The sequence below is a fragment of a genome, unplaced genomic scaffold (assembly GCF_019419815.1).
Source record: "Pyrus x bretschneideri cultivar Hongxiangsu unplaced genomic scaffold, Pyrus_bretschneideri_v1 Contig22, whole genome shotgun sequence".
Classification (NCBI taxonomy): domain Eukaryota; kingdom Viridiplantae; phylum Streptophyta; class Magnoliopsida; order Rosales; family Rosaceae; genus Pyrus; species Pyrus x bretschneideri.
The window spans coordinates 5,509,690-5,531,141 of record NW_025999524.1 but is presented as its reverse complement, the minus strand read 5'-3'; the positions used below and the strand labels follow the sequence as shown (position 1 = coordinate 5,531,141).

Below are 21,452 nucleotides of genomic sequence, written 5' to 3'. Positions count from 1 at the left end.
GGGTCTGTTTTTATAGCCGTTAGCTGTCCAGAATAAGCTTTAAAATTAAAACTTCCACTGTGAAAACCATGGTGCGTGGAAGAAATTAAACAGACAGTTTAGGAAAAATACCATTCCACCGAACGGAGCATGAAGCCAAAAATAATAAAGATTATAAATATATGTACACTGTGGTGGGCACCTCCTTCTTCAACAACTACTGCATCGCATCCTCTGTTAAATATGTACATAAAAAAATATTTGTGATCATATATTTGTAGGCCCGTTTACATCATTTACTCCCGACATGTTAACCTAAAGCGAGCTCCGATCCCTCACTCCTTTGCCTATCTTTCTCTTTCTCATCCCCTATTACGTGCGTGTTGGCACGTCAGGACTCAGAACCTAATTTTCAATGTGTTATTGCTTATACTACCAGAAAAAGATGTACAACATGACTATTATTTGTCGGGATGGCCATTGGGGCTTAAACAAATATATATCAGGGTACCAGACTACCCCGAATGGTGTGGTTTGATTTGACGATTTATTTCCATTCGATGTTGAAACTTTCGTTAAATTGCTTCACTAAATACACAATGGTAGACTATCATTTAAATTAATGATATTTGACAGTTAATTTAGACTCACAGTAGAACTAATTCTATTAAGAAAACATTTGATATGTGAAGTGTGAAGTGGGTGTTATTATTTTTATTTTTTAGTACATCGATATTTTTACACTAAGGAAAGAGGAAGTTCGGTAAAACCGCATAATGAGCAGTCTAATTTGTGGGTGTCATTTGTGTGTTTAGTTAATTTTAGAATTGTTCGATAACAATTTCATTTGTATGTTTTTTTTTTTATGAAAAAAAAAAAAAATTTATGGAAAGGATCCTTAATTTGTTGTAACAACATGAGTGGTGCGCACACACTAATTAGTGTGGTAAAGTGTAAAGTAAGGCACGAAATGCAGTTATTGTAAAATATGGTTTGGAGATGGAGGGGGGAGCGTTGGTGTGCTCTTATTTCACGATTTTGCAGCTAAAGCTAGCCCCATTTCACACATTTGCCACTTTTCTTGTTACTTTTCTTTCATTTCATGCATATATGTTGTTTTAACATCATGTTAAGTCACACCTTTGATTGAGCCTCTGAGTTAAGTTTTTCAAAGTTAAAGTGGTAATTTATTTTCTTTATTTTTGTTTTTGCTAATATAATAAAGATCGTTACTTAGTACTGCGGTCTAGTGGTAATCATCTTTGCTTGTAAGTGAGAGGTCTTAGGTTTGGTTCTCTCCAAAGCCGAAGTTGGACCACATTATTATGATAAGCCCATTGTAAGACTTATCCCATTCTCACACTTCCACTATTGTTTGTTAAAAAAAAAAAAAACATAATAAAGGCATTTTAATTGAGAACGCATTATACACACACACACACTAGCAGAGAGCACACACATTGTGTAGTGAACAATTTCTATTTTGTCCTCCTTATGTCGATATTGTGCATCAAAAGTGAGGGTAAAATTGGAAAACAAGTATATGATTGTTATTTTCTAAAAAAAGGGGGTAAAATAGGAAAAATAGGGATATGATTGTCATTTTGTCAAAAGGTACAAAATTACTATTTTGCCCTCCTTTTTGTCAATAATGTGTATCAAAAGTGAGGACAAAATAGGAAAAAAGTTGACACGGAGGGTTCTCTTAATAGTATAAGTATGTGTGTGTGTGTGTGTGTAAAAGATATAGATATGGATATTTGCTTTCATCTTATAAGCTAATCTCTCATCGATGAATGAACCCTAATGTCTCGTAGCAAGATTAATCAAATATCCCAACCACTTTGTATAATTAATTTAATTACGACCAGCTAGCTATACATGGTCACGGCCCAAAACCCTAACATATATACACACACACACATATATATATATGTGTGCGCGCGCGTGCTATATGGTATTTAGTTTTAACCTTTTTCTGGACTAGGTCATGGTTTCTAGCTGCAGGTTCCTCTCTTGTTGTGACTTGAACTGCAAATATTAGTTGAATAATCGTTTGATGTTGACTTACATATTAAGTTAAAATAAATAAATCAAGTTATGAATATATATAGATATCACAGGTACAAAATTTAGTTGATAGGAATTTGTCTAAATTATGAGTTATAATTTACTTGATATCTCTTGATTAGCAAGTCTTTTTCTTGGACAACTGTAAGAACGGATATTTAGAAACAAGATCAATATCATCCATGGCCACTCAACTTTGGCGTGCCTTTTAATTAGTGCACATCTGATATGATAGATATATATACTGGCCAAAGATGTTCCTTTGCCTACTAGTCGATGTACGTATTTACAAAAGACATTCACAAGAAATACATGCCACTATCATGTTAACTTGATCTATCCCTTGTGTTATTGTCATGCATCTAAATTTTTTGTATGAACCAAAATGTCTATGTATATGATGTTAATCAAATGGCAGAATAGATCAAATTAAAAAATGCAAATTTGACAGCAAGAAGAATGGTTTACAAACTTGTGCTTTGGTATGATTTGATCCCGGCCGGCCGCAACTCATAGTTTCAAAGAGAACGGTACTACGAGTCTAACACAGTACTTTATTATGACATATAAGAGTTTTTTTCAACCGAAATCTATCGTTTACTATGTTTTATTACCATTCTAAGTTTTTAGAATGTTTCAATATTTCGTTATTTGTTTAATTTATTTCCTATTTCTACTCCTAGAAAGTTCAGGACAAAAAAGACATTATATTACATAACCCACCTTTAGGGTACTAAGATTTATTATCAATCACTAAATTTGAAGTTTTTTTCTTCTCAAGATTTCAGCTTCCTCATTCCTTAAAGTCTCCATTGGATATTTTTTTATAATAAGTATGGGCTCATTTGGGAAGTAGTTGTAAATAACTGAAAGTACTTTTAGAGAAATGATTCTGGGTTTCAAAAGCACTTAAAGTGCTTCTTGCAAGAAATTTACTTGCATTTTTACTAAAAAATTAGTTCAAAAATATTTTCACTAAAAATGTTTTCATCGATTTAAAGACACTTCCTAAACAAGCCTTATATTTCATGCATTGGAAAATTAAAATAATAATGCCCACTTTTTAATTTACACCGAAAAGGAATCTAAAGATCGTTGAGTATACTTTTGCTCTTGCTGCATGAAACCAGTAACTAGATCATAGCCGATCGAGACATTGAGAAATTGGATACAGCTCGATTTTCTTTTACTTGCTGCATCCACTTGCGTCGCACTAAACTAATTTTTTTGAAAATAGAGTAAAAATATGCAAAAGCAGTTAAGAATCAATATATAAGATATCAAAACATTACGTGCAACACAAGGTTGTCCAGCAGCTCAACATTCCTCTTCCCTGTCAATAGTATAAGAGCAATGGTAAGGAGATTCTTTCAAAAATGAGATTCTTCTTAGACTATCTGCTACCTTATGTTTTTGAAACAATATTTTATAATGTTGGTACGTAAATTGACGCTAAACTATAAGATTGCAGAGTCAATAAAAAATCTTACTTTGAGATTGTCCATTTAGCATTTCTCATAATATATTACTAAACTAATTAATATGTTGGTTAAGAAAACTAAATTTTCCAGTAAGCAAGCATATTTCAAGAAGATTAAAAAATGGAAATAAAATCATAAGAAAAAAGTCAAATGAAATGAAGAAAGTGTTGAAAGGGTGATGGAACTGGAAGGAAGTATAAGTCTCCATCGAGTAGTTATGCTGAGAAAAGCAAGCTCGGAAAAGAACGCTTATCTGACAACCACTGGGACTCCGTGATGATTATATATATGTATATTATGAATGCCAATTAATCCAGAAAATAAATTTAAAAAATAATGATCATGAGTATTAGTCATGAACAATCAAAAACATTTAAGTGGTAGGAAATGCTTGCATCAATGATAGCAATTCCATTGTCTTTTTCGATTTCCTCAGATTCATCATCCTTCCTCCATAACCGTAGCTACACGTGTCTGGTTCATCATAGCTAGTAGCTACGAGGGTGAGAATAATTTGTAAAGGTAGTCTACATGTATTGGATGGAGGCAAGATTGTCTGCCCTCCTTTTACCATGTACTTCTTATTCATTCTTATTTATACGGTTACGATTAAAAATCAATATAAAATGTTAACGTGACTTAACCGTGACCGTATAATATAAAATATGCGAAAATTTGCCTCTGTATTGGATTGGTGTAGCTGTTGCCGTAAATTATAGAATGAACTGGGCTCATGTCATAATTCAGGATTCTTAGCCATTGTTTCCGTCTGTAAAATTCGTGCTATGGCCAGCAAGTATTTAGCAACTTGGGATTGAAAAAGTAATCACTTTGAAGCGTGGTCCTCCTAAATGTGTAATTCCAAGTGCATGCAAGCTCATGAACATAGTGACTAGTAGTAATAGTATTACCACCTTGTTGCCTTTTGTAGCTGGTTCCAAGGGAGGGAATTGTGGAAAGAATAAGACTTAGACTATTCAAAAGATGAGTTGAAGTTCCTACTCAAAATTATTTGTTGTCGTTTTATAAAACTTCGTATTTATAATCAGAGTTGTTCATAATAAATAACTTTATAAAGATTGAATTTGCAAAAAATAAATTAAAACTAAGGTCATTTAGTTATCAAATTGTTTAAAAACAGATGAATGAATTTGATAAAAGTATTACAAACTCTTTATGTATGTACTACAATAGGTAGACTAAACGACCATATTTTTAGTTTATTTTTTTCAGAGATTATCTTTACAGAGTGATTCATATATGAACAATTATAATCATAAGCACAGAGCTTTGTAATTTGAACCAATTATAATCATAAGCACAGAGCTTTGTAATTTGAACACGAAGAATTTTGAGCATGAGTTCCTACTCATCTTTGAGTGACTAAGTATTGTTCTCAGAAAAGAAAATGTCTCTCCAAACTTTTTATTGTGTGGCCAATCCATCAGAAAGGGATTGGTTCACGCTTATTTTGGTTAAATTTGTTTGCATATAACTAGTCAACGATCCAATTCAAGTTCATAAATTTGTGTTTGGTTAAGGAAATGTTCTTCATCCTTTCGGCGTAGTGATTCCTCCAATCGCATAGCCTATAACTGGGCGGCCCTGTGTTCTATCTGGTGGACAGTAATAACTTAAAAGGTTGGGCCTTCAAATCCTAATCCAGTTCAGACAAATGGGCCAGGCTAACCTAATTGTAAGAACCAAGCTTTTGGGGTCTGACTGTAATTAGATCAAACCCTCATGGAAATCCTGTACCTTACAGAATATACGTCTTCTACTTTGTTGAATGGCATCCTGGCATCCTGCTCTAAGATAACCACCCATGGAGCTCTCAAGTGCAGCTAAGAACTTCACTGAACCGATACTGCTCATACAATCAAAATATGAATCTAAAGATAAGTCATATTGATTGATTTTGTCCTTTGAAACTGCAATTTAGTTTCATTTTTATCACATATAATTGACTTTGTCTTGCTTTGCTTTATGAAATTGTCATTTTTTACTCATTTAGTTTCGGTTCACCCTATTTTCGTTCATTCCGTAAAAAAAGACGTTAAATTAAAGGATAGTATGAACATTTACTTTTCACACAACTCCTTGCCTCCAACTTGCTTGCTAAAACAATCACAATTCCATTTTGATGAAGTCTTATCCAAACCCCGCTTTTCTTTTTTGCTGAAATAGATGAAAATTAGGTGAACAAAAACTAAATGAAACGAAACGGCAGTTTGATGGGGTAAAATGAGATAAAAATCATTTTCAATGGATAAAGTGAAACCAAATGACATTTTCAGAGCAAATCAATTAATAAACATAAGGATAATTATGTCGCCATGCAGTACTCTGCTTTCCTGTACAGGGACACCGATACTGGGGGATATAAGAAAGTTGTTCTGGTAAATACGTCAGTTAAATTTATATTAATTTAATCAGCTCTCTTAATCATCATGGTGATATGAACTATGAAGTACTGAAGGTTTACTGATATATTTTCTCCAGTTATGTTAATTTATTTTTGTTGTGACTTAGATGGTGTGATGCTTTTCGTACATACTGTAAAGTTGTTTGAGGTTTCTCCACAAAACTTTAATCTTCTCTTTTGCTTTACTGCTTTAGCAATAGTATTAAATTAACCAGCATCTTCCTTTAGCTTGTCTGGTTTTGTTTTCTTTTATATCTTTTTCTTGCTTATGTTTTTATAAAGGTCACGCTTTTGCTAATTATTGTAACATTAATTGAATTCTGATTATGCTATATACTGATAAATCAAAACAAAATAATACTAATAGAGAACTAAATTTCTGACCATTTGGTTCATTTATCTGTTCTAAAAAGTAGACAAATCTTTCACATTTTGGAAGTGCGTGTGGCATGTGCCCTGAGTAACAAGAAATTTTTTACACGTTACGAGAATACCTATTATATGGTGTACTATTGTACGTATTATAATAAGAATTAACAGCAATATGGTTGATATGTTAATATGTTATACTTCTAAAATATATCAACAAAAACCAAATACAGGTGTTATAAATTTACAAGAATAATAACATCACATGGTCATTTTTTTGGGACACTGCAAAATTGTTCATGAGTAATATTACAAATAATATTACCTTGAATGGATTTATTTTTTGCTTGAAAAAGGCTAACCTTTACCCCTTTCAGTCTAATCTGCTACCACATTTTTCTTTTTCCTTTTTTCTTTGGAAAAAAAAAAAAAAAGATTTCCTCAAGGGGTGATGATCAAACAGCTAGATAGCTAGGATACCTCCACAAAGTGTAACATTAAGAGATCGGATATATACTTGGATTAATCATCAATGTGAACTTGTGATGCTTTAGCTTTTCCTTTTTCTTATAATTATAGGCAGAATAAATACCTTAGTACAATATTAGAGCTGGTTCTATTTTGTCCTTGTGATGCTTTGCTAAAGTTCAAAGTTTCCCCAGAAGAGAATCCTAAAACCAACACAGCAAGCAATCCCAAGAACAGTGCATGCATTTTTTTATCACCAACTCTTACAAAGATACATATATATAAGAACTCATTCAGACATTAAAATTAAAGGAACCAAATTTAAGATATTAACCCACCAATCCCCATTCTCAATTCCCTAGATTAATTAACTTCGCCGTCATCTGTCGTCTAATCACTTAATTGCAATGCATACTACTGTTGTAAACTATAGGTACCAACGATCAGCCTCTAGGTTGACAGTAGGTGCACACTTGTTTGGCATCTTAGCAATCATACTTATGCTTGTTTGGCTCCTGCATTACCGTGGTGGCATCGACTATGAGTCTGACAATTCAGATCGAGTTTTCAACGTAAGCGGTCATTAAACCTTCATAACCAGTACTATTTTCTTAATCGTGGCTCAAATTAAAGTTTAAGTCATCTTCCTTGATTTGGCAGGTTCATCCGTTTCTTATGTTCTTCGGGTTTATTTTCTTTGCTGGTGAAGGTACGTAAGCAGTAGGGTACTAGGGTTTCAATTTCTCTCTGTATGTAGGCTAAATATACGTACATACATTTAAATATTAATATCCAAACGAAAAATTATTATTGCGTGTATGCGATATACCAGCGATGATGGCATACAAGACCGTAATGGCAGAACACAAGGTGCAGAAGTACACTCACTTCTTGTTACACGTGATAGCTCTATGTACCGGGATATTTGGTATCTGCGCTGCTTTCAGATACCATGACATGAGGCAGATAGATGACATGTATTCCCTGCATTCATGGATTGGTTTGGGTACCTTTATCTTGTACGGTTTGCAGGTACGTACTTACTAATAAATTAACATAACTTCATTAATTACTTAATTATATTCCTTAATTACTTAATTAAGCACATGAATGTTTGATTTGCATGCAGTGGCTGTTTGGAGCTGCTGCGTTCTTGTTTCCGGGAGCTACGCCAGAGTCAAGGATGAGATTAATTCCATGGCATATGAGTATGGGCAGGACAATTCTATACTTGTCGATATGTGCTGCCCTAACTGGGTTGATGCAGAAATTCACATTCCTTGGACTTTCGAAAGTGATGGGAGAGAGAGAATCGCACTTGATCAATTTCACTGCACTAGCAATCCTCCTCTTTGGCATCTTCGTCGATCTTTCTGTCGCCCTTGCCCGCTATGTGTGATGTATAGTTTTTTAATTAATTTCTATCTTTTTCTTTTCTTTTCAGCTGGACTATTCGGTTGAAGACATTGGTTTGGTGTTATATATAATGTTGATTTCATATGTATAATCTTTTTTTCTTTTGGTGTGATTCATTTGAGCGAATTTATGTATGAGGGAGGGTTCATATGGGAGACCAATATATTGATTATGATATGAATTCATTATTTTTGCGCTAATGATCAGATAATGTTGTGTTGATTCCTTAATCAGTTGAGTTTGTATATCAGTCCCTAATATCTTTTCTAATACAATTTTCTTGTACTTTTGCACTCTATGAAAAACATATAGCATCACTCCCTAATAGTTCGCATCTTCAATGATGGTGTACACGATATTTTACTGTGCAAACGTCATAATTGGAACCATTCATTCTCTTTATCATAATCTAAAGATAATTTCTATAAAAATTCATTCGACTTAAAAGACTATTTACTGCCGACGACTTGACTTAGCCATATGGGACACACAGAAACAGAATGCAAAAAACATATTCCAAGTTTTTGGCCTCGACACCTAAAGATCAGCCGGCTAGACGGTTTTCCATATTCCACGTACTGGGCGGCATCGATACTTCGAATTCTCATTCAAATATTGTTTACTTTGGGCAAATAAAACTCTAATCCTTACATTGATTTCATCAAAATTTCCCTTCTTTTCTAATCAACAATGTTTCTCTTGGTGTGTTTTAAATACAGTCCTAGTAAAGCTTGTAGCTCTGGATAGGGTAACACTTACACATTACAACAATGGCACCTAAGAGTCGTAGCTACCAACTTTCAGCAACCCCAGCTACATTATTTGGGCATTTGCTAGCTATAGCCATAACAACCCTGGTTCTTGTTTGGACCCTAAAGTTCCGCGGTGGCTTCGCTCTCGAATCTGGCATCAAAGAGAAAATTTTGAATGTAAACGTTACGTAATTGTTTAAATCTTGCATATGCTCATATTATAACTGAAGTTTATATGATCATATCCTTTATTTCATCATATTCTTCCTCTCATTTTTCATAGGTTCATACGTTTCTAATGGTGGTCGGGTTTATTTTGATCGGTGGAGAAGGTAATCATATTGGAACTCACTAGGTCAGAAAATTGTGTTTATAACCTTGCTAAAACGAATGTGCTCCTTGTGCACCTAAGTTGAATCCCTGTCTTCGCAGTTCATATTAGCTTAAAGTAGACTATCATCTGTATCAAAAGCATTGTTAAATATCCCTAGAATATTAAGGACTGATCTGATGGGGTGGCAATTTATTCGTGCAGCAATCATGGCATACAAGACGGTCCAAGGGACAAGGAACACACAAAAAGGGGTGCACCTGATATTGCATCTTCTAGCCCTGGCGGCTATAATTTTTGGGTTGTACTGTGCTATCCACTTTAATCACGAATCCGGAGTTCCACATTTTCTTACCTTACATTCCTGGCTCGGCATAACAACCATCTCTTTATTTGGTCTTCAGGTAATACTAACACCTTACAATAGCTAAAATACGTCATCATTTTATACGTCATGTCACTTTTGCGGAAATAACCTCTTGACTAAATGACCATACAATTATGTTGTTGCTTATTTTTCAGTACTTGTTTGGCTTCGTGCTCTATGTGTTTCCGGGTGGAGACATGTCGTCGAGGGGAAATTTTATGCCATGGCACACATATTTTGGGATGGTGATATTTCTTCTAGCAGTGTGCACGGCTGAGACAGGGTTAATGGAAAGGTTCTTTTTCTTGGCCGTAGTAAAAATTAATCAAGAAGTGCTTATAGTCAACTTCACTGGTCTTTTGCTCTTTCTCTTCGCAGCCACCGTCAGCCTCACCGTCCTCCTCCCTCGGCTTTATTAACTAATACCAACCAGTCATCTTTACCTTAGTATATTTTTCTTATTAAATTTTGTTTTGAGACGAATTATTTTTGTTGTTGTTTTTATAGAGCGTTATATTTACGCTTAGAACGAGAGAATTAATATCGGTAGGTTGTAGTGCTAAGTATTAATACATTTCTACTTTCGTAAAAGATTTGTTGAGCCAGATGGCTATTTGTATACTTAAATTAATAAAGCAAAAGATGAACATTCAAGTAAGTTCATTGTCATCTTACTTTGTATCTGTCAAAGTGTAGACGATTTATTACGAAAAAATGAAAGTGGATCGATGTCATTAGTGTCATTTTACTTTAGCATAATTTTCTCATTATTTTTAAATATTGTATATTTTATACTGCAAATCTACAATCACAAAGTCAGATGCTTGTAATTCAAGTGATTAACAAAATACGAAATCACAAAGTAATGATGATGTTTGGAATGAGATCCATTGTGTCCGTAGCACGCATTCAAATGGATCCGGATCATTTAAGAGAGAGAGAGAGAGAAAGAGATTCGAGCGGTTCAAATTTTTGAATTTTTGTGAAATAGGTCAGTAAGATGAGCTAATAGGGTAGTAAAATTGAAATTGAATGATCCAAATCTCTCAATCCATGTACTCTATATGTAGTGCTTCGGAACAGATCTCAATCCGCTATGGTTTTGCACCCACGACATTATTAATTTTAACAATGGTGGAAGTGGTGGGACCAATGGTACAACATCCTTGTAGCCACAATCGGCGTCGTGCTTTTACTTTGTAGGAGGATATCGTATCTATGACTATGAACAAGAGACTTTGGTCTTGGTGGCGCATTATAGCACCCATACGTGTGGACAACCTTACATAAACAACGCAAAAACATATCTTCTACTGCAAGACATTCTGGAGAAATTCTTGTGTTCACTAGAGGACTACTTCATTCGTACGTCCACACACAGAATTTCGTAGTGGACAATAGTACAAGAGATCTCGCTTACGAATGATGACTTAATTTTCTAGATGGACACAAGAATTTTTCATCGTTGTGACAAAAGGGGAGGCACGTGTGCGGCATTTCTCAGCTCAAACATTGCCATCCATGGGGGGCACATAGAGAACAATTCCAGCACTAGCTATATAATCATTAGAAGAACAAATTTGGAATTCCACAACCGAGAAACAATCTCTCACTTTGATAAAAATAACAAGCAGAATCCAAAATTGAAATAACACTAATAATATACTAAACATAGTTAGCACCATTGTTAAAAAAAAAAATGAAAGGAGAAACGAAACTAGACCCGTTGCTGTTTTGTTGCTTCCATTCTCTCCAACAAGCCAGCAATCTCGCCTTGCATTCGAGTTTTCATCTTGTAGTAATCACAATGTGAACTTTCCAAAATTTTCAGCTCCTCCAGTTTCTTCCTTCGCTTTTCCTCCGTCTCTTTCAGACACAATTTGGAAAACTTTCCGGCATACTCTTCCTCCAGCTTCTCCGTCTTTGTTTGTATCATCTGACGGTACCCTTCTGCCTCTCTCCGCGCTTCATCAGCCTTGTCCTGGAACATTCTAGCTTCTGCTTCCTTTATCCTCACTAAGCTTTCCAAGCTCTCAAACCCGTCTATTTTTGGTAATGTCCCAAACTGGAACTCATCCTCATCGCTTATGTGGGATGAGTTGAGGGGGTTCTGACGCGTATTGTTGGACAGTGAATCACGTTGCATACTAGAACTTGTGTTGTAAACAGCATATTTCGGAGGTGCAGAAACGGATTGTGAAAAGGGGGTCAAATCTTTTCTCAGGCTGGATTGAGAGGCACTCAACTCTTTTGTGGATATGGTAGAAGCAGGATATTCTGATACTCCATCTGTATCTATTTCAAAAGGAAAGTCAAATCCAGAGTTAGGCATAAACAGAAAAGAAAAGAATCATTTAGAACGAGTATAACATTCAAACTCAAGCTATAGAGGAGATTTAACCTATCAACAGTGAAACGAAAAGAAAAAAAAAAAATAGGCCAAAACAACAAAAGGGTAAGCTGCAGATATTAAAATGCTATTTAACAGCCACAGGAATATGATCCCCATCGTAGCTAATGTGCAGACAAGCAGTAGCCTCAAGTAAGCAATTCAGAGTATTCCATTCAACATAGTTCCAATTACCCTAGCCTCCAATACATGCCATAGGGTAATCAATCAACGTCCTTGAGACATTCAGTGACTGTTCTCTAATTTATAAAAGAACATTATGCTCAAGTAGAATACGGTGAGCTGAGATTAGGTACAATTAACATCCCTATGATTTTATATTCAACGTGTGAAGAAATAAAAGTAGTTTCTTGTTTCTAATTCAAAGATTGCTAGTTATGTTTTTCTTCCAAGACACTCTTATCATCTACCTTAACATCTCATTTCGCTACATTAATACTTTGCTCTCGTTTTCACATCAATGGCCGAAATTTCGTCCCATAGGTAGTGGCTGACCTAATGGCAATTCGTAGAATTTTTCATTTACCTCTATGCTTTTTGGCACAATATCAAGTAAAAGAACAAACGTTTAAGTTGAAATAGAAAACCGAAGAGGGTTGACTTACAATTAAAGAACTGAATAATGAAATTGCAGGCATCTGAAGGAGACATCAACTGGCTTCCAAGCTTGGAAATAATCTCCTCAGCCTTAATATGCAGTTCCCGGCCTTTAAAATCATCGCTTCTCCTAAAAATCTTCTTAACACAGTCAAGCTCCTTGATAAGGGTCTCTAGTCCCCAGTCCTTTGCACAGCACAGAAACACATCCTTAACAAAACCAAACATTTCCGAAGCATGGCTGCATCCAATGCAATGAAATTGCATCTCAGTTGTCCCAGAGGGACCCTTCAAGCTAGGACCTGGTTTAATGAGATTACTCTGAATACCACAAGCAGCGTGGCACCAATGCGAACAAACATCACAGCCAACCCAACTACAAGTATTATTGGCACAATCGAAATTCAAACATACAGGACACATACAGGAACTACAAAAACCCTTATTTGTAGAGCAAATCTTGCAGTCACAATCATCAACGGGCAATAAACTCTTGCAATTCACATTCTTACACCTCATAAACGAAAAAATCTCCACCAGCTCGGTTGCTGGAAGGCGGTTTTTCCCAGATACGAAGTTCCCAAGTCCCATTTTCACAGCAACCAAAATCTCCAATTGATCCTTCTGACATTTAGAGAGATTCTCCTTTGTAAGATCAGACCTTCTCTGAAGCCGGTTTTGAAGGCTCACCAATTCTTCCTTCTTCTCTGGCGCAGATATCAGATTCTTCAAGTATTCTTTTGTTGATAAGAGCATTTCTTCAGGAAGCTCTTCAACTCTCTGAGCCATGACAGTTACAGACTCCGAAACAATTTCGCGGAGAATTCTCTCCGGTCTCGAGAGTTTCCTGGCTCTCCCACCACCATCCACACCCTCCAATCCTCTCAAACTTTCAGAACCTCTCCCTCTAGAATCCCCGGAAAGGGTATCGATTTTCGGCTTAGCAGGCAACTCAGATGGAAAAAAAGAAAGATTTTCGGAGCTAGTTGTCCTATAAACACTGTTATTATTACAAGAATCCTTACGATTACTCTGCATCATCGACAAAATCCCGCCGCCGTGATTCGACAAACCGACTCCGTCTCCAATCGGCTTAAACCTGCTATGCACAGACCCATTAGTCCCCTCCCCGCAGTTCCAAATTTGATCATCTTTCCCGACAGAATACTCGAAATCCGTCGAATTTCGGGTAAGCGAGCAACTGGGGTTGTGGGAAAATTGGTGGGAATAAGAGTACGACAATGAAGCTGCTGTGAAATCATTGGAGCAAGTTGTCTGTGTGTTGTTAGCAGACGGCGCCAACGACTGAATGCTTCTGCTGGGCCGCAGCATCGCCGGATGATCGCCATTCTGCAAGGCGTTTGAGGCGGTGAGAGAGAGAGATACCTCCGGCAAGGCTAGAGAGAGATTCAAAGTCTCGAGCTTTGGCTTCTTGTCATCCCTGCTTTCTCTCTCCGCGTCCTCCTCAAGCTCTCGCTTCGAGGAATTCAACCTGGTTTCGTTCAAATTAAGGAAATCCCTCTCTACCCATTTGTTAGAATTCTCAGATACGATGATGCCTTTACCTTTGAAACTCTCTTTCTCCAACGAAGTCAGCAAATTTGCGCCGGCTAAATCCTTCTCGAGAAAACCCAGTTTGGAACTGTCGCAGAGGTAGCTTAGAGTCAACTCCTGCGAACCTAAATTTCCAATCTTTGAGGGTTTTGATTGGAACCCATCAGAACCCATGTCTGATTCTCTAAGAAATCCGAACCCCTTTTCGGAGAATCCCATTTTCTCTTCTGGGTTGTGTTTGTTTTGCTTGGAGATATGGCGAGTGACCTTGCTCTGAGACGCCTCGTCGGCGGCAAGATTCCCAATCGCTCGATCCTTGTCGCCAAACATGGCCTTATCCACAGAGAGAGACAGAGAGACAGAAAGAGATAGGAGGAGAGAGAGGAATTACCAGGTAAGAGAAATAGGGAGGGGAGACAGGGAAAGTGTGTCTGAGAAGAGAAGAAATTGAAGAGAAACAAAGGGGAAAAGGTCTGCACCCTACAGGGGCTGTTTGGAAAATAGTAAAGAATCTGGGGTTGTGTTTGTCAATTGATTCTTCAGCACACCATAACTGAAATCCCAATTTCTCTATCTGCAACGGGATTGCCCCAACGGCTGGAGGGATTTTTCGGTGTACCCGGCACACCAAAAAAATTTGGTGCACCCTCACTTTTTGTACACCAAAAAAATTCTAATGAGTGAGGGTACACCAAAAAAATTTGGTGTACCCGGTACACCTAAAAATTTTCGCAACGGCTGGATTTTTCAAGCGTTTACACCGAAAAAACGGCGATATGATTGTAAAATTACTGAACTGGCCCCGCTGTGTTTGACGGAATTACTGATGCTCTGCTTTGAGTCGTCTTTTTCTTGGTGCATGCCTTTGACTCGGAGTGGTGGTGAAGGTAGAGGACAACTTTCTGTATTTTTCGAGAAAAATATGGATTTACGTTTAATTAGGGCATAATTACCGTTTAACTTCCTAAAAAGGTGCTTAATTGCTTTCAATTTTGAGTCAAAGTTTAGCCGGTAAAGGGTCACAAGTTCATGAAAATTTTGTTTCTGTAACTTGTCTCACATGAATTTCAAGCCCGTATTTTACATGGTACGTTTTAAATTCGATCTGTTTCTGTTGACTCAGTTGATTGTTCTCTTCTTTTGCTAATTAATCAAAATTTTTTTTAATTAATATATTGTTCTTTGCTTTTGAGACCAACAAATAATGTTTTTGGAGTATCCAGTCGCGTGACATGTTATCTCAGTAAGATCTTCTTTTAGTAACATCCTTTGTAAAACATGTTGCATAATTATGTGTGTTCAAAAGTAAGGAATCTCCATGCCTCATTAATGATCTTCTTCTTGAAGACTGTACTGGGTAGTTTAGCTGCTATTTCAGTCTTTTATTTCATTACTTCTGCGTATTGACTTGTTCTTTAAAGCAATAAAATTCCCTATCTATCTATCGTTTCAATTCAAACAAAAAAGGGGGAATATTTTTGCTCACGTATGCTCATCATTCTATTTATCATCGTTAAATGAGTTTGAATTTTGAGATTCGTGTAGTGAATAAGCACAAATCTCAAAATTTAAATTCATCTAACGGTAATAAATAAAATGGTGAGCATACATCACATAAATGGTAATAAGCAAAAATGCACTCCAAAAAAGGTAGGAGAGGGACTGAAAAACCAAGATTGTAGTTTAACAGTTACTTCATGATTAGAACTGCCATCCATAAGATGAGTGATTAATAAATATTGATGAGGGGCAAGACATGATTAATTGATTGTTAATTATATTTAGGACATGACACACCATCATCGATCACTATCATCATGCAGTACTTAATATTCATTGTTAGCAAAAAAGTCATCATATGTTAATTAATTAATCACATAGGGCCAAAGGAATCTTACAACAAGTTAAGAGTGGTATGGTTAATTTGGTAATTACCGGTATAAAGCTGTGTAAACAGGTTTGCCTTTAGTCTAGACACGAAAACGACGTGCAACTGGTAAAACGCGTTTGGCAAATCCCATTTTCTCATTGTGTTACTATTAATTTTGAATGAAATGATTACGTTTTGTTTGTTTTTCTAAATAAAAAAATAAGGTTGTCTTACTCACAACATATGTTTTTGTTGAACAAATTCATATATTGAATATATTATATTTATTTTTAATCTAAAATTTGTCTTCATACATCCTATATTTTTTAATTGGCACACGCTGGATTTGGTTAAGGAGTAGTATTATTATTCACATTCATTTTTACCTGGAAAAGAATCCTCTTTGGATTCACTTTTTGGGGATCCCATCCTAGCAATTTATCGTACATCGTGCGGTCAGTTCTCGTCAAGTACTATTTGTGTTTAATTTTAAATAAAAAATATCAAATATTTACTGCACGATGCACGATGAATGACTAAAATGTGATAATCTTTAGGATTCCCACAATTTGATGCTGAATAGAATCCAAATCTTTTTTACCTCTCACTTTCTTGCTCACTTTCGATCATTAATTTTCTTTAATTCCAAGGACAAAAAATTGAAAAAAAATATGCGAAATATAAAAACGGGAATGTTACGTTGCCTGCATGAGAGATAGAGCGCGCGCAAAGGCAAACGCGGTATTGACGTATGCAGCTGCGGCTTCCGACGTGCAAGGAAAGTACTTCGTCAATGACTCGATTTCGCAATGTCATGTTCCCATCCGTCGTTTTTTTATTCATATTTATCGCATTTCATGTTTTGTCCTAACAAAATATCCTTTTGATATTTTCGTTCTTCTTATTCATGACTTCTTACCTTATCTCTATTATTTTGATTATTATTTGATTTATTCAATATAAAAGTTAAAAAAGCATATGGTGTTTTAGGGTAGTAGTGAAAACCGATATATTTATATATTTTGGTGCAGGTTCATCCACACTGATCTCCTTCGCTAACAACTAACAATTTAACGCATTAATTAAAAAAATATACAAGCTAAAAAAAAAAAAGAGATAGAGAATGCACAAAAACAAGAGTGATTAAAATTATATTCCACCTCTATCTAGCATACTCACAACCCTTAGTCTCCTCCCTTGAATTTGATATGTTTGATATGCCTTAAAAGACATTTCATCCACATCCTAGGGTCAATATTGAATATTGAATATTGAGGCCAAGATTGACCGTTGAAATTATGAATAAGAAGCGTGCTTTTGGGGTCAACCAAAACTTCATTTCTTGCCAAATTATGTTGAGCGCTCCTTGAGACATATAGCTCAAGCAGTTAAGAGCATTTACCTATATACACTCGTATCTTCGTCTCCAAAAAGAACGCTAAAGGAAGTGAAAATTATGAATTTCATAACTTAAACCAATTACCGGCTTCCAATAAAACATTTTCACTTCCAATACTAGCAACAACAAGAACATCCTTAATTAATTATGAACTTAAGAAACAGATACAACCAGAAAAACAATTTAGAAATCTCTGCAGCCGTTACAAATGGCATATCTCACTGCACAAAGTTAATATTAATACTATTTGATTAATGTCAGCATGCATGCTTAATTAGTAGGAAATATATCTAATTAAACACAACAACAAAAATCTCAAAGCTTTAGAGTAAGATCAGGTGAAGACGAACTTGTATTATTTCTTGGTGCCATGCTTGTTCCTGAATTCATGTTTGGATTTTGTGCAGATTGCACATTGTAATGACCTCCAACTCCCTTGCCTACCTGCCGGAAACTCCCGGGCCAAAACATGCCCTCGTCATCCTCGTCCATGAACACCGGCACTCCAAAATAGCCATGTTGAAACCTCGCTACGCCTCTTGTGTCGGGGACAGGGAACCTCGGATGATCTGATGATACCATCGTGTTTTGGTGCACTGCAGAATGAGCTTGGATGCCAAGAGACCGGAATGCAGAAGCGGCAGAACCATGTAGGGGGAGAGATGCCAAGCTAGTATACCTGTCGGTAAACATTCCCATACGCATAGCACGCTTGGCCATTGTCCTCTCCCTCTTGTGAGCATTCTGATGGCCACCAAGTGCCTGTGAGCTATAGAACTTACGCTTACAGTAGTTGCATGAGAATACCCTTGGGTTTGTTCCTTCTGAAGTAGGGGGTGCAGCTGTCTCACTACTTGTCTCCCCTGTGCCCTTCAATTCAACGTCGCTGGAGCAAAACTGGAGTGTCAAGTCAAGTGAAACAGGCCCGGGATCTTGTTGTTGATGGTTTGTCTGATTTGTGAGGCACGAAGAAGTGGTTGTGCTGTCCTTAGAGGCGTCAGGGGATTCTTCTTGCAGAGGTACGTTCGAAGTTACTTGGTTCGTGACTTCTGAATTATTTTCAAATTCCAAGTTCAAGTTTTGTGTTAACATGTTTCAGCAGGGCAGTGAAGTCAAGGACTTTGTTTCTTCTATATGACTAATCACACGGAGAATTCAAGAAACTTTCTTAAGAGTGATGTTATCAGCTTGCCCTTCATCTGCAATCACGAATGCCAAAATGAGTCATTTTCCATGACAAAGTGGGATTCTTTCTACTCTCCTATTTCTTAGCGAGAGAATTTGCGAAGGAGGATCAACGATGATGAATGAGACATTTGAGTACTCGAGCAGGAAGCATGTCAAAACACAAAAAAGGCAAACGTTTCTTGAGAATATTTTCACATAATGCACACATTTCATGCTATCTCAAAAACTCGGCAAGGAACTTACAGATAAAAAAGAAGAAGAAAAGAACTGTGGAAGAAGAACTTTTGTGTCTCACAGGTGAAACCGTGAAAGTCATACTTTCAATAAGGGAAAGGTGTGCTGAGAACATTTTTGTCTATAGAGAAAAAAAATGAGCTCTGGGGTCTGTCCTCTAAATGGTGCAGAATCAGTAAACATTCCGCTCTTAGTTATCTCTAAGTGGCATTTAACACATAGACAGAACTTGGAAAACCACAACCATTCACCATATATTTGAGACAAGAGGTTAAGATTATTGGAGAACAAATATATGCTCATATATGCTTGCCTAAAATCACTAAAATGCATGAACAAATTAAGAAGAGCGTCGGGAGTAAGGAATTCCTATGCAATCGCTGTTGTTCCGTGTTATTGCAAGTGATAAAAATAAAAACTTTAATCGGAGATGTATGGTAGCTAAATTGTCTTTGTTCACGGAACATATTTTAAGCAACTTTTTGCATATCAGCAGTTCAGCACAATAAAGCTGCAGAATGCCAAATCAACCTAATACCAAATGCAATTTAACATCAAATTTCCCTAGGAGATTTTAGTACCTAGTTTTCGATAAAAATTCATGGTTCTCTCACTTTGGCGAGATCCGATAAAATTGGAGCCGTAAAAATACATGAATCTTCTAAATGACAGTGCTAATTAGCATGCTTGAATGATTAATTTAAATTTTTTTTATCAACAGAAAATCAAAGTGGAGTTTAATCTTCACCTTTTACTTGTGAGAAAGCAATAAACTTCATAACTTTCGTTTATTTGGGGAAGAGAGAAAAGTCACCAGGAAAATCACAGTAGGGAAAACCAGAAAGCATGGACTGGAGATATAGAAAAAACATGAAATCAACCAAAACTCACCAGGCATGTACAATCCAATACCAACGTGAAAGTGAAGACATGAGCTAGGCCAGCTGATTAGGGTAGTGTGCTACCTCTTTACACCAAGATCGAATCCATCTCCCGTAGATTACAGTAGCTTAAAATCTTGTGAAAAAAATAGCAACAAAACAAGAAAATTTAGAAAGTAAAAAAAAAAACAGTAGGCAGTCTATTGGATTGCAGTGATTATAACCTAAAAACCAAAGAAAGGAAATTAGATTAATTTATGAGCAACGAGCAACCTAGGACTTGAGTGAGAAGAAGCTGTTATCGAAATCAAATCTATAGAGAGAGAGAGAGAGAGAGAGAGAGAGATGATACTTGATAATTGTATAGTACTGAAGATGCAGGCGGGCTAGCTATGGGTTAGGAACATGGGTACTGCCTCTGCCTTCATGCCACTTGGGAAAGTGCAAGCAAAGGACCACCGCCACCAACACCACCACAAAGGAAGGACTAAAAAACAGGCATCTGGGATTTTTATTGTGTATTTTGATTTTTACCAGAAAAGGAGTCGGTAAAAGGACTTAAAAGAGAAATAAATGAGGATAAGGTGAGGGAAGGAAGGGGAGGACAGAACGGACAGAGCAAAGTTGTACAATTATGGGAAAGAAGGGGGGAGCCTCCAAGAAGGGGTGTGGTAGGAGAGAGAGATGGGGATCATGATGGTGTCAGGTCAGAGATGGTCAGACAATTTGTGAGAGAGAGAGAGAGAGAGAGGGAGGGAGAGAGTGATAATTCAGATAACCTATTACTAATCACTGTACTTCAGTTGAATTTTGAGCAGAGCTAGCTTTTCTTCTCTTTCCACTTTTTATATACTCCCATCCTTTTCTATTTATATTAAGTTACGTCGATATTTTATATTATGATTATTTTTTATCTTATTATCTTTATAAAAAAAATTAATATAAAATATTAACGTGGTTTAATATTAACTACATAAAATAAGAGATAATGAAAATGTATGAAAAATGGAAGGGTAGAGAAGCCGGATCCATTTTGAGCTGCTCTTCCTTCCTTCTTTCCGGTCCCCAACAGCTAACTTATTAATCAATCGATGAGAGAGAAAGATGGGAGGAGAGAGGGAGAAGCAAACAAAGAGACATAGAAAGCATGGGAGTACTTCAAGTCCCACATAAAAAGATACTTGCAAAGTCCAGTGTCTCTTTGCTCATTCTTCCCTTTCACTTTTGTAACCGGTGTAGGATCCTCTTTCTCTAAATCTCTCTCGCATTTCTTTCTTTTCTGTTGAAATAATTATAATTAAAACACGTCAATATTTTATGTTGAGCGTTTTATAGGGGGAGAAAGATAAAGAAAAAATTATGATAGGAGAAGAAAGAAGGAAAGGGAAGAAAATTTAGCAGGGAGAGAATTCTACTCTATAATACCAATGGCTTATATTCTTTTTCAACATTTTTACATGCATATATATGTATATGTATAATAATATTATATAGAATACAATAGAAGATATCTTTGTCAGATGTACTCGTTTCGGTTACATGCATATGTAAATAAAGGCCTCACATAATTCATAATTTCATATCATACCCCTCCATACATGGATATTCTTATTTTTTATCCCATATGCATTTATTTTATTTTTTTATGGTGCCAAGCTATG

General features: G+C 36.2%; 4 protein-coding genes across 5 annotated transcripts; 2 read left to right on the top strand and 2 right to left on the bottom strand.

Annotated features, from left to right (window-relative positions):
* Positions 1 to 7,088: 7,088 nt before the first annotated feature.
* On the top strand, positions 7,089 to 8,428 carry LOC103943108 (probable transmembrane ascorbate ferrireductase 3). Its single transcript, XM_009353308.3, has 4 exons — positions 7,089 to 7,364; positions 7,453 to 7,501; positions 7,625 to 7,824; positions 7,922 to 8,428. Exons 1-4 carry the CDS (start codon positions 7,200 to 7,202, stop codon positions 8,189 to 8,191), a joined length of 684 nt encoding a protein of 227 aa, XP_009351583.1. The 5' UTR covers positions 7,089 to 7,199; the 3' UTR covers positions 8,192 to 8,428.
* A 229-nt stretch (positions 8,429 to 8,657) lies between these two features.
* Positions 8,658 to 10,173, top strand: LOC125477593 (probable ascorbate-specific transmembrane electron transporter 1). The gene is made up of 4 exons (XM_048584885.1): positions 8,658 to 9,137; positions 9,244 to 9,292; positions 9,496 to 9,695; positions 9,814 to 10,173. The coding sequence occupies exons 1-4, from the start codon at positions 8,979 to 8,981 to the stop codon at positions 10,075 to 10,077; spliced, it is 672 nt and encodes a 223-aa protein (XP_048440842.1). The 5' UTR covers positions 8,658 to 8,978; the 3' UTR covers positions 10,078 to 10,173.
* Positions 10,174 to 11,193: 1,020 nt separating this feature from the next.
* LOC103943105 (protein OBERON 3) lies at positions 11,194 to 14,559 on the bottom strand. Its single transcript, XM_009353306.3, has 2 exons — positions 12,674 to 14,559; positions 11,194 to 11,953 (listed from the first exon to the last, which is right to left on the bottom strand). The coding sequence occupies exons 1-2, from the start codon at positions 14,547 to 14,549 to the stop codon at positions 11,376 to 11,378; spliced, it is 2,454 nt and encodes an 817-aa protein (XP_009351581.2). The 5' UTR covers positions 14,550 to 14,559; the 3' UTR covers positions 11,194 to 11,375.
* Positions 14,560 to 17,605: 3,046 nt separating this feature from the next.
* On the bottom strand, positions 17,606 to 20,517 carry LOC103943106 (zinc finger protein 4). Of its 2 annotated transcripts, none has more exons than XM_009353307.3 (3): positions 20,144 to 20,517; positions 19,802 to 19,927; positions 17,606 to 18,687 (listed from the first exon to the last, which is right to left on the bottom strand). In XM_009353307.3, exon 3 carries the CDS (start codon positions 18,578 to 18,580, stop codon positions 17,804 to 17,806), a length of 777 nt encoding a protein of 258 aa, XP_009351582.1. In that variant the 5' UTR covers positions 18,581 to 18,687; positions 19,802 to 19,927; positions 20,144 to 20,517; the 3' UTR covers positions 17,606 to 17,803. The 2 variants fall into 2 exon arrangements, with proteins under 2 accessions (XP_009351582.1, XP_048441167.1); XM_048585210.1 differs by lacking the exon at positions 20,144 to 20,517 and adding an exon at positions 20,065 to 20,083.
* Between the last annotated feature and the right edge of the window lie 935 nt (positions 20,518 to 21,452).

Bases quoted from the DNA above. Each gene is read 5' to 3' on its own strand.
- LOC103943108 (XM_009353308.3), top strand. From the start codon at position 7,200: ATGCATACTACTGTTGTAAACTATAGGTACCAACGATCAGCCTCTAGG. The intron at 7,502-7,624 runs GTACGTAAGCAG...GCGATATACCAG, and splicing joins TATTTTCTTTGCTGGTGAAG to CGATGATGGCATACAAGACC. The intron at 7,825-7,921 runs GTACGTACTTAC...ATTTGCATGCAG, and splicing joins TTATCTTGTACGGTTTGCAG to TGGCTGTTTGGAGCTGCTGC.
- LOC125477593 (XM_048584885.1), top strand. From the start codon at position 8,979: ATGGCACCTAAGAGTCGTAGCTACCAACTTTCAGCAACCCCAGCTACA. The intron at 9,293-9,495 runs GTAATCATATTG...TTATTCGTGCAG, and splicing joins TATTTTGATCGGTGGAGAAG to CAATCATGGCATACAAGACG. The intron at 9,696-9,813 runs GTAATACTAACA...CTTATTTTTCAG, and splicing joins TCTCTTTATTTGGTCTTCAG to TACTTGTTTGGCTTCGTGCT.
- LOC103943105 (XM_009353306.3), bottom strand. From the start codon at position 14,549: ATGTTTGGCGACAAGGATCGAGCGATTGGGAATCTTGCCGCCGACGAG. The intron at 11,954-12,673 runs GTAAGTCAACCC...CTTTTGAAATAG, and splicing joins CATTATTCAGTTCTTTAATT to ATACAGATGGAGTATCAGAA.
- LOC103943106 (XM_009353307.3), bottom strand. From the start codon at position 18,580: ATGTTAACACAAAACTTGAACTTGGAATTTGAAAATAATTCAGAAGTC.